The sequence below is a fragment of the Doryrhamphus excisus genome, linkage group LG15, assembly GCF_037039965.1.
Source record: "Doryrhamphus excisus strain RoL-2023G ecotype Guam linkage group LG15, RoL_Dexc_Guam_v1.1, whole genome shotgun sequence".
Taxonomy (NCBI): domain Eukaryota; kingdom Metazoa; phylum Chordata; class Actinopteri; order Syngnathiformes; family Syngnathidae; genus Doryrhamphus; species Doryrhamphus excisus.
This window is the reverse complement of record NC_136371.1, coordinates 12,690,744-12,706,754: the sequence shown is the minus strand read 5'-3', so window position 1 is coordinate 12,706,754 and position 16,011 is coordinate 12,690,744. Positions and strand designations below refer to the sequence as shown.

At 41.1% G+C, this 16,011-nt stretch overlaps 1 protein-coding gene across 5 annotated transcripts in view; it reads right to left on the bottom strand.

The window, feature by feature from the left end:
• LOC131104841 (plexin-A2-like) overlaps nucleotides 1-16,011 on the bottom strand; it is a 183,470-nt gene that overhangs the window by 63,402 nt on the left and 104,057 nt on the right. For 3 of the 5 annotated variants that reach the window (XM_058052404.2, XM_058052408.2, XM_058052409.2), the window contains exons 6-8: nucleotides 12,464-12,587; nucleotides 9,129-9,291; nucleotides 827-923 (exon numbers count right to left, since the gene is read on the bottom strand). In XM_058052404.2, coding sequence (XP_057908387.2) covers nucleotides 827-923; nucleotides 9,129-9,291; nucleotides 12,464-12,587 — 384 coding nt within the window. The remainder of the gene's footprint in view (nucleotides 1-826; nucleotides 924-9,128; nucleotides 9,292-12,463; nucleotides 12,588-16,011) is intronic. The other 2 variants (XM_058052407.2, XM_058052410.2) reach the window with 1 other exon arrangement.

Below are 16,011 nucleotides of genomic sequence, written 5' to 3'. Positions count from 1 at the left end.
TTTTCAAGAAATGACTTTTTCACAGCCCCTTCTTGCTTTTGCATATTGTGGCTCTACTTTAAACCTCATTAAGGTCCAAATGTGCCAAAGGTCCATTCTAGCCATTTTTACACTGGCCTTTAATCAGGTCTCTATATGCAAACACTTCACACCCTTCAACGAGAGTTTAAGTTGTAAAATAAATACATTTTAACATTGCAACAATCGTCAAGAAACTTAATGTTGACCGAAAAAAATAAGTAATATTTTTCTGTGGCAAAAATGCTTGGAATTGAACGAATAAACCCACAATTATAGCAAATAACAATACATGTTCAATTGTTCCATAGAGACATAATTAATGGAGACCAGAAGATGAGAGAGTGAATAATAATACCAGAAAATATTGCAAGAATAAAATCCCAATTTTCCCATATAAAATGGTTAAAAATTGTAGGATTAAAATTGTTTTTAAAATGAAATTTATGTAAAAATTACAACAAAAGGTAATTACTGTAAAAGAAACAAATTTTCTGAAGCAAAAAAGCATCCAGTTCAATGAACAATTTTAACATAGAGACAAAAAATTTCAATAATATGAGAAAGTTGTCATAATATTGCAATTTTTAAATCCTATTTTTTCTAGATGAAAAGAACAAAATCATACTTTTAAAAATAAATACATGTAAAATTGCAACAAGAGGTAGGATTAGACAAACTAGACTCAGCTAAGATAAACTAACATAAGCTAAACTAAGAGAACTGAAGCTAAGATAAGCTAAGATAAGCTAAGATAAGCTAAGATAAGCTAAGATAAGCTAAGATAAGCTAAGATAAAGGTACTCACAGCTGATGGACGCTGCAGTTGTAAAACCTGACCTCGGTGCTGATGAGCATCTGACCCGTCTCCTTGGAATTGAGCCTCAGCTCCACGCCCGACCAATCTGGAGGAGAGGAGACACAAAGACGTGATGACACAGCCAAGAGACCCGGGTTCGATTTCCCACTTGGACATGTGTGGAGTTTGCGTGTTTTCCCTGTGTGTGTATATGTGTGTGTGTGTGGGGGGGGTGTTCTCTGTGTTTTTCTTCCTCCCACATTCCAAAAACATGTTAGCTTCATTGGCCACTCCAAATTGTCTCACCCAAAGACAGTTGGGATAGGCTCCAGCATACCCCTGCGACCCTAGTGAGGATAGGTGGCATAAAAATGGATGGATGGATGAATGTCTACTGTATTGGATAATAGGAGTCTCAAAGTAACTATAGGGATGTGATTGAGAGTGCTCTAATAATGTCATTTTAATAACTGTATTTAGTAGGTTGTAAACAGGTTTCCTATCCCTGATAGGTCTTATTTTCTCTTATTATGTGTACTATATTCGGTAATACGAGTCTCAAGGTAATTGTAGGGGTGTTATTTCATGTCTAGAGGGCTCTAATGATGTTTAAAAATGTATTTAGGCGGTACCAAACAGGTGTTCTATGCCTGATATGTCTTATTTTGTCTTACCATGTCTACTATATTGGGTAATAGGAGCCTCATGGTAACTATAGGGGTGTTATTTAATGTCTAGAGGGTGCTAATAATATTAATAACTGTATTTAGTAAGTCATAAGCAGGTTTCCTATCCCTGGTAGGTCTTATTTTGTCTTATTATGTTTACTATATCGGGTAATAGGAGTGTTAAGGTAACTATAGGGGTGTTATTGCATGTCTAGAGGGCTCTAATAATAGCAAATGTTGTATTTAGAAGGTGGTAAACATGTTTTCTATGCCAGATATGTCTTATTTTATATATTGGGTACTAGGAGTGTAAGGGTGATGAATATTAAAAAAAAAACAACAACTCAAAACGTTGTTCCTATGCTGCTTCCAGCCTCTAGGTGGCATTTTTGCATGCAGTCTGGTGAGTGCTAGAATTTGATGAGATGAGTCAGCTTTACAGATGTCACCTTATGTCTGTCATCTGGGCTCGACAGCACCAGCAAAATACTTCTCACCAATCAACGAGGACATTACGGTGTGCGTGGAACAATAATACACCGGCAAAGCTCATACCATGCTCTGTATTATTTGTAATATAGATGCAGCAACAAGATGTAAAAAAAAACAAAAAACAGTACTCAAATGTAATTTTGTGTTCATGCATTCAGCCGAGCAGCGTTCTGGCAGCTTGTCTGTTCTCAGTAAAACAGCCTCTCATCTATCAACACGGGAATACACACTCCATAAATACGGCATGATGTGTGTGTGTGTGTGTGTGTGTGTGCGCGCGCACGCGGAGCAGCCTGCATTTGCGATGGCATCCAATGTGTAGGAGGCTTGCGTGACCCACGATGCCCTGTTCTCTCCTCAGCACCTGTTGGGAATCGGGCTCCGGTTTCAAGTACGTTCCTTCTCCGCACTGGAAAACAACCCAACCTTGAGTTGTGCGGTCATTCTTTCGTTCCGAGGCCGGCCTCGTCAATTTAGGGTATGTTGACACCACAACAACCGAGTCCAGACGGGAATGTATCTTTTTGTTTTGGAAAAACAACCGATGACAGTCCGCAAGTGCCGATGCAGAACGTGGTTTGTGCTGGCCTTGATTTTAGAGCCTAAAGTGGGTGGCGGATCCATTCTGGGTGGGTTTCCGAGAGAGAGGGAGAAACTAAATGAAAAGTCATATGCTGCTGATGGCTGACTTATTTTAGTTATGATTGACGCATTATTTGTAAACATCTTGACAAATGCATCAATAATTTCCTCTAAAATACACTATGACCACTGAATTATGTCTATTCGTGTTCATGAAAACATGTAATTAAAAACCCACATAAAATAAATACTTAGATGAAGGAATAAATAAATATAAAAATGTCTTCAATAAAAGTGTACACAAAAATGAAACATGACTTTGGCTTTGCTACTGAGTGACTTAGTGACATTCCCTCGGGGTGGGTCGTGGACAAGTCAAAATGTACTTTCCCCAAAAATCTAAAGAATACATATTTCATAACAAAAGTGGGGAAAAAATATGAAATAAACAACATTCATTAATGAGTTGAGTTATGATTCCAAATAAAACCACTATGTTTCACCTGAATACATTTTTGTGCATCTATTTTTTAGTGGAATTTCTCGGGCTGCAAAGATGATTCGAATTACGTACGTCACCCACGCAGAGGACGAAGAAGGAAGCGGGTGTTTAAAGACGCGGGTAGATCAAAGAGGCTAGCAACAAGGCAATAAAATAGAAGGAAAACAACAAGTTTAAAACCCAGACGTAAAATGTGGCTAAACACCGTGACGTGTGTCCGTTGGAACACTTATGTCCCCCAGTAGCAGTCGCCGCCTGATTCGCCATTGACGATGTGCCACCACAATGAAATCTCAGCGCTTGCCGGCTGGTTGAAATGCTATTGAATCATTGAACAGAAATATGAATGAATCCTAGAATGATCTTCATTACCATATTGATCTGAAGTGGGAATTATCAAAACTTGTTTACCCGTAAACCTTTTGGACCATATTAAATATTCATGCATATTTTTTGCCCTTTACAGATTGGTTTTTGCACAGCTTGGTTTTGTACCTGAAGCCAGTATTAGTTAGGAACCACCACTTACACTATGTACTATGTCCATCTAAGACATATAGTATATGTAGTATATATACATAAACACCACTTACACTATGTACTATGTCCATTTAAGACATATAGTATATACAGTGAAGAAAATAAGTATTTGAACACCCTGCTATTTTGCTATTTCTCCCACTTAGAAATCATGGAGGGGTCTGAAATTTTCATCGTAGGTGCATGTCCACTGTGAGAGAGATAAACTAAAAAGAAAAATCCAGAAATCACAATGCATGATTTTTTAACAATTTATTTGTGTGATACAGCTGCTAATAAGTATTTGAACACCTGAGAAAATGAATGTTAATATTTGGTACAGTAGCCTTTGTTTGCTATTACAGAGGTCAAACGTTTCCTGTAGTTTTTCACCAGGTTTGCACACACTGCAGGAGGGATCTTGGCCCACTCCTCCACACAGATCTTCTCTAGATCAGTCAGGTTTCTGGGCTGTCGCTGAGAAACACGGAGTTTGAGCTCCCTCCAAAGATTTTCGATTGGGTTCAGGTCTGGAGACTGGCTGGGCCATGCTAGAACCTTGATATGCTTCTTACGGAGCCACTCCTTGGTTTTCCTGGCTGTGTGCTTCGGGTCGTTGTCGTGTTGGAAGACCCAGCCACGACCCATCTTCAATGCTCTGACAGAGGGAAGGAGGTTGTTCCCCAAAATCTCACAATACACGGCCCCAGTCATCCTCTCTTTAATGCAGTGCACTCGTCCTGTCCCATGTGCAGAAAAACACCCCCAAAGCATGATGCTACCACCCCCATGCTTCACAGTAGGGATGGTGTTCTTCGGATTGTACTCTTCATTCCTCTTCCTCCAAACACGCTTATTGGAATTATGACCAAAAAGTTCTATTTTGGTCTCATCTGACCATAAAACTTTCTCCCATGACTCCTCTGTATCATCCAAATGGTCATATGCAAACTTAAGACGGGCCTTGACATGTGCTGGTTTAAGCAGGGGAACCTTTCGTGCCATGCATGATTTCACATCATGACGTCTTAGTGTATTACCTACAGTAACCTTGGAAACGGTGGTCCCAGCTCTTTTCAGGTCATTGACCAAGTCCTGTCGTGTAGTTCTGGGCTGATTCCTCACCTTTCTTAGAATCATTGAGACCCCACGAGGTGATATCTTGCATGGGGCTCCACTCCGATTGAGATTGACCGTCATGTTTAGCTTCTTCCATTTTCTAATGATAGCTCCAACAGTGGACCTTTTTTCACCAAGCTGCTTGGTAATTGCTCCGTAGCCCTTTCCAGCCTTGTGGAGGTGTACAATTTTGTCTCTGGTGTCTTTGGACAGCTCTTTGGTCTTCGCCATGTTACAAGTTAAAGTCTTACTGATTGTATGGGGTGGACAGGTGTCTTTATGCAGCTAACGACCTCAAACAGGTGCATCTGATTCAGGATGATACATGGAGTGCAGGTGGACTTCTAATGGGCAGACTAACAGGTCTTTCAGGGTCAGAATTCTAGATGATACACAGGTGTTCAAATACTTATTTGCAGCTGTATCACACAAATAAATTGTTAAAAAATCATGCATTGTGATTTCTGGATTTTTCTTTTTAGTTTATCTCTCTCACAGTGGACATGCACCTACGATGAAAATTTCAGACCCCTCCATGATTTCTAAGTGGGAGAAATAGCAAAATAGCAGGGTGTTCAAATACTTATTTTCTTCACTGTATAGTATATATACATAAGCACCACTTACACTATGTACTATGTCCATTTAAGACATATAGTATATATAGTATATATACATAAGCACCACTTACGCAATGTACTATGTCCATTTAAGACATATAGTATATATAGTATATATAAATAAGCACCACTTACACTATGTACTATGTCCATTTAAGACATATAGTATATATAGTATATATAAATAAGCACCACTTACACTATGTACTATGTCCATTTAAGACATATAGTATATATAGTATATATAAATAAGCACCACTTACACTATGTACTATGTCCATTTAAGACATATAGTATATATAGTATATATAAATAAGCACCACTTACACTATGTACTATGTCCATTTAAGACATATAGTATATATAGTATATATATATATATAAGCACCACCTACACTATGTACTATGTCCAAGACATATAGTATATATATATGGGGTTAGGGTTAGGGTTAGCCTTCTATCTAAGGTGCCACCCTGAGGTATGAATGACCTGCCATTTCCGCACCTGTCAAATAAATATGTATTTTTATGATGTCGACATGTGCGCCTTCTGGTTACACATACGTACTCATCTGGGTGCTGCTTAAACACTGGTGCATCTTATACATCGGAAATTACGGTATTTTGAATTCTCAGCTTCAAATCCCTATTTTCTCTAGTACAAAACTTTTGGCCCTGATGTAGCTCCATCATCCCCTTCTACATTTCCCTTCTCCACACTGGCGTCTGCCTGAGCCGGCAAGATGGATGTCTTAATAGAAGATTGTGGGGGTGTGGATGACATTTACCTGGGGGAGAACATTCATATTAGAGGCCCCGATGCCTCATTCCTCGGGGAGTTCTGGGCCAACAGAGCTGTCATTTACTCGCAGGATGGAGGATTAGCATCACACCCCCTCCCCTCATCTCTCACCCAAAACACACAAACACACACACACACACACACACACCATCTATTATTCAGCATGTTTGGCCATCTCGCCTCGCCCACAACACACACTTGATGGTCCAACAACAGCTGCTAGCGTTCATGGTGCTAGCTAGGTGTGCAAATCGATGTAATGAATGTCACCCACTGCCATGACAATGAGGACAAATCCAACGGGAAGGTTCACTATTCAAATAATTGCATTGCTATTCATGTGTGCCCACCCAAAACGTTTGGAGGTAAGACGACGTTGTGCCTCAAAAGTGAAGGAAATCCTGTGAGACTTTTCTCTGTGCATTTAATGATTCAATCATTCATTCATTCATTATGCACTTTCTTTGATCGGTGACGATAACCATAGAACAGGAAATGGCCAAACACGAAAGTTTAGGTCACAACCGGTCCTATTTGCTCCTACGGTCAGTCTACGGCGTGCACTTGTATAATTAGTGCGGCCAACGTACGTTCAGATATTTGGTATGTCGTCTTTTGGCCACGAGCAAGTTGGTCGTGCGTTGCCCATACGGCCAGAGTGCATCAATGTCACAAAAACAAGGGTACAAAAAGCTGCACGGCTTGAAATAAGCTAGGAATAAAAATGTTACAAAAATGAGTATCTCTTTGCCATTTTCATTTGGTAAAAGTAGCTTTGACAAGAAAAATCCTTGGTGAGTCCAAATCTAGCTATGAGTACCTAGTCAAGTAGTCAACATTTACACTGCATGTATGTCATCTCTATTGGTATGGGCCCATTTCACTCATGGATTATCGGGATCGGTATCGGAGGGGCCGGCGACGACTCATCCAAGAGGTCACAAAAGACCCCACAACAGCACCCAGAGAACTGCAGGCCTCACTGGCCTCAGTTAAAGTCAGTGTTCATGACTCCCCCATAAGAAAGACAAAAACGGCCTGCATGACAGAGTCCCAAGACCAAAACCACTGCTGTACAAAAAGAACATGGAAGCTGGTCTCTATTTTACCCCAAATCATCTGGATGATCCCCAAGACCTTTGGGGAAATACATACAAATGTTGGACTTTTTGGAAGGTGTGTGTCCCATTACATCTGTAAATAAATTCATGACTAACTCTCATCAATTCATATTACCTGCCATAGCACCTATAAAAGCGAAGTGGGTGACATCTTCCTGTTCCCTCGACACTGATGTGTCTGTACATAGTTACATCCTTTTATTTGTATTATAAGTGGGAAACCTCACTACGCACACGTATGAGACTTAAGCATGTTAAAAGGTCATGCCAAGCTTCTACGATGGCCCCAGTTTCAAGGTTAACGGGGTCCCAAATAAATGAGCACGAGGCAGTATCCTTATATTGAGTGTATAAATCATCCATGATACACTTTAATATGCTGGCGTGTGGGAACGGCGTGCCCCGTTAGCAAATGTGCTTCCTGGTGTTTCAATAGCACATCATACATTTCTCACCAGGAGCCCGTCTCTCAGTGCCAGAACGCTAATACCCTACATTAACTTCCCCGTCATGTTAGCACCTTTGGCTCCGCAAACAACCCCAGGCTTCTAATGTGCTCAGCCGAGGAATCGGACTCAGGCCTGCTCCTGTCTGATCCTCCATCACACGCTAATACGGCCGGGCCTCGCGTTGGGCACAGCTCTCTGCGACCAAACTGATGCCAGATCAGCGGGGAGTGCTGAAGATGATGATGCTGTGTGTGTGTGTGTGGGGGGGGGGGGGGGGGGGGACTGAAGAAGGGATGGTGCAAAGACCAGAATAACCCACCTACCCTGACTTCTTCGTAGCAATAAGGTGGAGTTCACTAACTGAAGCTTCGGACCCAAGAAATGATTTGATTGACAGTTAATTTATTGAACATTTCAATATTTTATTGATGACTGAAAAAGTTGCCAATTTAGTAAAAGTTTATTAAAAATCAAACAATTTGATTAAAATTGACTTTTTTCTTTGCATTCAAACGATGCGAGCTACAATTCTTTTTATTACAACTCCTTTAAATTTTACATTTTTTGGTTTAAAAAATTAAACTACTTCATTGACCATTAATCACTTTCATTTGTGTATTTTAAAACATTTAATAAAAAATATGCCAACTATGTTATTGAATTCATTTTTAAATTTGTAATTAAGTAATTAATAAATTGTAATTAAGTAATTAATGCATTTGCAATTAAGTAATTAAGGCATTTGTAATTAAATAATGAATGAATTTGTAATTAAATAATGAATACATTGTATAATGACAATAAAGGCCATTCCATTCCATTCCACATTTGTAATTAAGTAATAAAACGCTGTAAGCATCTTCAATGACTACTCAGTTATTCTGTTTTCTGTCAATTCATGGAACTTTTTTTGACATTTTGACTAAATAAGCTACCAATTACTTTGAATTTGAAAATGTTTCCTATTTCCAAAAATATATATATATACACACACACATATATATATATATATGTGTGTGTGTGTGTATATGTATATGTATGTATGTATATATAAAGTTTTGAGGAAGTCCATTGAGATTTAGGGGTGCCACCTCAGACATAAACTTTTATAAATTTCGGAAAATGTGCAATTTCTAGTCTAATTGCCAAAAAGTTGACCTGGAAATGTTGAGTACAATGAACTTCTATACAGCATCATTTTCTATAGGGTTATCAAAGTAAATATATTTTTAAAAACAGATGTATGGTGACACCCCTAAATAATCATGTATTGGAAAAATATTTTGTATGTGTTGTTTCTACATATATTGGAACACTTTTAGTACCCAGCCATATCAAAATTCAATAATTGTGTTTTTTGATGCAACCTAATGTATATATATATATTTATATGTCCCAAAAAGCTGAGGGCTATTTAGTAGAGGTGTACGCGTGTACCTGCAGTACCTTGATCGGTCGGGATGAGGGGGACGTCCTTGGCGGCGGGGGACACGCACAGTATCTGATTGCCGTTCACCTGGCCGTCCACCTCCGTCAAGTTGCCAAAGGAGCAGGTAATTCCCGCTGAAAGGTCCGGAACGTCGCTGACCTTCACCAGCAGCTGCACATGGAACAAAAGAGGTGTTGTCTTTTTTCATAAACACATAATAAATTATATTTTCTCCTTTGAAATTGTCCATCAATACAATCAATTGCTAGACGGCTAGCATCTACAGCGCATGTGCCGCTAGAGATACTTGTAAAAGCTAGCCAGGGCCATGCAGGAAAGTCATCGTCATTCCAGAAAGTGGCGCTCTGAGGTTTTCCATGGGGCAGCGCCTACTGTACGCTGTACATTATGTATGCTAAAACGGCAGCATTTGCACATATGCAGATGCTGGTGTTTGATGTCGTTCTCAGGAGAGCTGGCGACACCGCCACACTGCCGTGCTCAGCTGCTGCCTATAAATAAGCCAATATATATTTATGTTTATAAATAAACGCCGCAAGCGTGCGTCGTGCCATCGTGCACTCTCGCCACGAGAGGCCGTGGATAATTATCGGCGTGTCATTTCGCTGTCGTCTTGGTGCTTTTACGGCGCTTCTATTTGGGCCAAGGCGCTGTTTGAAGTTTCTCTTTGTGTTTTTCATCTGCCTGTGAACTAAACACCGGCGGGCTGCTGGGACCCGCCAGGCAGCCGAGCAGCTTAACTGTCGGCCTTTCAAGAGACGCCGCGTGTCCCCGCCTTACCTCGTTAGCGACATGATCTTGACGACCACGTGGGATTGGAACGCCGTCGTTGAGGTTAAGTTGCGTCGCCGCGAGGCCTCGAGGCAAACGGGACGGTCGAAGGGAAAAAAGCAGCTTGTTGTTAATAATTATCGGCCTGGTATCAGCATACAAATACAAAAGATATCGGTTGAAATTGCTATCACATTTTTTCCCGATCATGAAAACGATATAAAAACAATGCTGCATACCACACATACGTGTTCATTCCACCACGGGAGATACACTTGTAATGTTGGTGTCCGTATCAGCCGATATCGGTATCGGAAAATAAGAGTTGGACAAAATCGGCATATTGGGTTTCGTCAAAAAAGCCAATATCGGACATACCGAAACAATAAATGAGCTATTGTATTAAGTGTCTATTCATTCGATTTTATTCATTTGTTTACATTTTCACTAAAAGTGTAAGCCATTTCATTGACGGTAATTCATTTTATTTCAATGTTCTGTACATTTTCAAACACTTGCAAGCGTAAAATATTTAGTTAAAAAGCTATGGCGTGTGATTTGAATGTCCCGTGTTTGAATGTAGAGGCGTTCTGCTGAGAGCTGTTCACCACTTTTGGTTGTTATTTCAACAAGACCGCTGCTGTTTAATCACTGAAACTGAATGACATTTTTGTTGCAGCGTGTTTACTTCCATCCAAAACGAAGCGATCAAGGACATTTTTACTTTCGACGCCCCTCCTTATTCATGGTGTTTACTTTGGCAGAGATGCTTGATTACAGCAGTTGCAGTAATCAACGCCTTTTGTCCGACCTGGAATCCCTGAGTAACCTCTCCTGCTAATTAGCCTCCTTGTGGCGGAGGGTGGGGGGGTCCGTATCGCTGATAAACACTCCAAACTTGACACCTAACAGTCAGATCGTCTCCCGAGTGTCACGTCTTTTTGCTTCGTCCTTGTTGCGAGAGCTTTTCAGAAGCAGGCGGCTTAATTGGCGTGAGGTGTAATAAAGGTGATTGGATTGTTTCCTCTGTGTTTTATTGCTCCGAGGTAGGAGGAGGCGGCGTTGTCATGGAGATAGCCAACCGGCCCCGTGGAATTTAACAAGTGTGGGCTTGTGGAAAAGACACATCGAGGGCAGTATTGACCAAAGAAACATGTACAGTGGGCAAGAAGCACAAATAAACACAAATAAACAAGAGCATTACTCCCTAAGAGGCGAGGTAAGGCTCACCTGTCTTACTAATGTATGTGAAATAAACATCCTGGCTATTCAAATGACACGTGCGCTTCAATTCACGTATATAAGCCAACTAGTTTCAGGCTTAACAGCTTCTCATCGAAGGCCTTTTCGACACACACTCACATAGCACAATCAGAGTTGGGCAACACCTAGATATGACTCACAGAACAATACTGGGACAAGAGACAGGTGCATTGTTCTCTCTCAAGCTTAACCCTCTGGGGTGCCGGGGACTTTTCTTTACCTTTCAGGTAGGTTTTTGCTCAGAAATTTGGTTGTTACTCCATATGGAGTTATTTATGGTTTTCCTAAGAAGGCTTTTTTTCGTGAAAAATTCATTCATCCATCCATCCATCCATCCATTTATCATCCATCCATCCATCCATCCATTCATTCACCCATCCATCCATCCATTTATCATCCATCCATCCATTCATTCATCTATCCATCCAGCCATCCATCCATCGATTCATCCATCCATCCATTTATCCATCCATCAATTCATCCATCCATTTATCCATCCATCCATCCATTTATCCATCCATCTATCCATCAATTCATCCATCCATTTATCCATCCATCTATCCATCGATTCATCCATCCATCTATCCATTCATCCATCAATCCATTTATCATCCATCCATCTGTCCATCAATCCATCCATCCATCAATTCATCCATCCATCCATCCATCCATCCATCTATCAACCATCATCCATCCATCCATCCATCTATCAACCATCATCCATCCATCAACATCTTCTACTGCTTACGCGAGGTCGGGTCACGGGGGCAGCCGCCCAAACAAGGATGCCCAGACTTAGCCAGCATCCCCAGAACACGGGTTATAAATGCTATAAATGTCTACGGATAACAATACCAACCATGCCAACCGTGCCACCAAAATGCATTATTTCAAGAAGACCCCAAAGTGAATGAATTCAAAGGCGCTGTCTTTTGTATTTTCTACAATGTATCCACGGAGCTTCAGCGTAGGCTCACACATGTTGGCCCCAAAGTTTGCTGTCCTCCGCTGCACTTGGGCAACTTTTAACACCCACTCATCCTCCCACACAAACATCTTGGCAACCATATTGACTTCTAAGTACCACGCAGGCTAGTGAGCAAGCGTATGGGCGCTGAAACGCCAACACAATGCTCTTATGAAGCCTTCCTGTCTCATGTTTATGCATCACACACAATCAAGACCAGAGTTATTGTGGTGTGTGCGCTTCCACGTGGGCGGACGATATGTAGATGAGACTTTTCATTGATGCCTTTTCATTTGTCATTACTCGGGTGTGCAAACTTACCGGCACGCTGGGCTCGGACACAGCGATGCTATCCGGGTGCACGGTGGCCTTCACACACTGGTCCAGGGAGGCGGCGAAGCGGTACGCCTCGTTGGCGCGCTCGCAGCGGTTCCTCTGGGAGCATCTGGAGAGAAGACAGCCATTTTGAACAATGTTCTAAGAGTCATGTATCTCGAGAGCACCAAACGTGACAACTCCTTCAGTAGTTTGCTCCGCTTTTGGGGGAAGGGCTTGAAATTGGGACTTTTCATGACATCATGCAGGAAAATGATACCGCCTCTGAACCGCCTGCCTACTGGATACACCCATTGGTGTATTAAAAGAACACACAGGCTTCACTACACTACACTACGATATATTGGCACCGACTTGGTACTGTTTGGCTCCCATAAGAAGAGCATATTTTTGATAGAATGCAATCCAGACATATTATCATGCTTTACTTATGAGTACTCAGGAATATTCACACTCCACTTCTACTGCAAGGTGTACAGAGTAGGAAATCTGCCCACCCCTTGTACCCCCGGGACCAATTTGATGCCATTTGACTCCAATAAGAAGCACATTTTTTTATATACTGCGATCCCGATGTATTATCATGCTTTACTTATGAGTACTCATGAATATGTCATTGATCTAAGTCGGCTACACCCACAACTTTGGGGAGAAAATCAGGTTTTGCTACCGAGTTAGGCTAATTGTGTGAGACTTTTTCATTCATTCATTTTCGACCGCTTATCCTCACGAGGGTCGCAGGGGTGCTGGAGCCTATCCCAGCGGTCTTGGGGAGGTGTAGAGGTGGGGTACACCCTGGACTGGTGGCCAGCCAATCACAGGGCACATACATGTAGACAAACAACCATTCATACATATGGACAATTTGGAGTGGCCAATTAACCTAGCATGTTTTTGGAATGGGGGAGGAAAAAAAAGAAAAAAAAAATAAATAAATAAAAATAAAGTAAAAAAATAAACAAATAAAAGTTTCAAAAGCACCAAGTTTCACATAAGACACAAGACATTTGACCAGGATTAGTTGAGTTTATCATCATTTTTCAATTCAAAGATCCTCTCCATTGCAAGATGTATAGAATGTATCTCATATTTCTGATCTCCTCTCCTTTATCTTCCCTGCTTTGCTTCTCACGTCTCCTTCCGTCCGGTCTTATACTTCCAAGAGCCTCCTCCCTCCGCATTGCTGCCAAATGGCAATCATGGAATCGACTGACTGGTATCGCCACGCCATTGACAAAATCGAAAAGCTCGGGTTCAGGGGAACCTGTCTGCACTGAGGGAACATCCACTGCTGGTCATGTGACGGTCAGTTCAAGGAAGTGGAGGGTCATGGGCCTGACTAGTCTGTCCATTGAGAACATGGAAGATATCTACCTATTGGGAACCATGATAACAGGTCTGCTGCTGATTGGACGAGGCACTGCTCTGGACTATAACATAATTCAGATGGCAGAGAGAGCAGTCAGACATCAGTAAGTTTGATCATTGTGTTCTTCTATAGGGGAACAGGCCACCTGTTATTTTGAGAGTGTTGATGTGTGTCATGTTTCTTGACAAAGTGACATCACCCCCTACTGGCCTGGCATGCACATGGTACTCCTTTCTGCAGCTCTGTGTGAACTCCTCATCCGTGTACACTGTTGTTATTTTGCCACACAGTGAGTGCAGGCGACACACCGTTCCCGGTTGACGGCGACGTCAACGCCCCCACGACGCGGCGACCATCCGCCATGTCGCTCATTAAAACTCCTCTTTGCCGCCTCCTCTTCCCTATTAAATGTGTCTTCCCTCCTCATTCCCAGCCAGCCCGCCAGCAGAGTGTCTGAGTGCCTTGTTGGTTGGCTGGGTGTCTGGTCGCAGCAGCTCTAATTGGACTCCGACGGGTCAGCCTCCATCCAAGGTGCACTGGCTGATGGGCCGCGACTACAAGCTGCGTGCGGTGTCAGTCAGGCTGTATCATGCTGCTCAAGCACACACTCTCCTGCTGACTCCGAGCTACATCTCCATCCAACGCCTTTCAGCGCAATTATGTTGTCAGAACTTCAAGCAGCATCCAGTGCATGAGAAGACACACACACCGTACACTTAGATGCTCCCTGGGGTGTTTGAGGAGCAGCAAAGTGCAGAGTTAGTGTAGTCGTGTCGTAGTGGGAAGCCCCCCCGGGGAAAGATCTTCTTGTTTCCTCATTCATTCATTTCTAGTCATTTTCATGTACTATAAGGACATGTATTGTTACTATCAATGTACCATTCTTACTACCTTCATGTACTGTAGCTTCTTTTTACTATCTTCTTACATTTCCAACTATCTATCTGGACATATCTGACAATACCATGACGTATCTTTGTTACTATCTTCATGTATCTTTAGTACTACTTTCATCATTATATACTGTATCATTCTGTTACTATCTTCATGCATCTATGTTACTATCTCCGTACCGTATCTGTTACTATCTTCATGTATCTATGTTACTATCTACGTACTGTATCTGTTACTATCTTCATGTATCTATGTTACTAAGTACTGTATCTGTTATTATCTTCATGTATCTACTACGTTATTATCTACGTACTGTATCTGTTACTATCTTCATGTATCTACTATGTTACTATCTACGTACTGTATCTGTTACTATCTTCATGTATCTATGTTACTATCTACGTACTGTATCTGTTACTATCTTCATGTATCTATGTTACTATTTACGTATTGTATCTGTTACTATCTTCATGTATCTATTATGTTACTATCTACGTACTGCATCTGTTACTATCTTCATGTATCTGTTACTATTTACGTATTGTATCTGATACTATCTTCATGTATCTATTATGTTACTACCTACGTACTGTATCTGTTACTATCTTCATGTATCGACTATGTTACTATCTACGTACTGCATCTGTTACTATCTTCATGTATCTACTATGTTACTATCTACGTACTGCATCTGTTACTATCTTCATGTATCTATTATGTTACTACCTACGTACTGTATCTGTTACTATCTTCATGTATCTACTATGTTACTATCTACGTACTGCATCTGTTACTATCTTCATGTATCTATGTTACTATTTACGTATTGTATCTGATACTATCTTCATGTATCTATTATGTTACTACCTACGTACTGTATCTGTTACTATCTTCATGTATCGACTATGTTACTATCTACGTACTGCATCTGTTACTATCTTCATGTATCTATGTTACTATCGCCATACCGTATCTGTTACTATCTTCATGTATCTATGATACTATCTCCGTACCGTATCTATATCTGTTCCATATTATTGGCCCTGACATCCCCAACCTGACATTGTCCATGTCTTTCCATACAAGGTGTTGCTTGTGAATGCAACACTTATGGCTGCTGCTGCTTATTATGAGCACAGTGAAAAAAAAAAACGACCCAAAAGTAAAAGTCATTAACTGACAAATAGCTCAGCATTGATTTTCCCTGCAGTGAATTATGATTGTTTTTTAATAAAATGGAACTCAAAGTGCGACGAGAACGGAGGGTGGG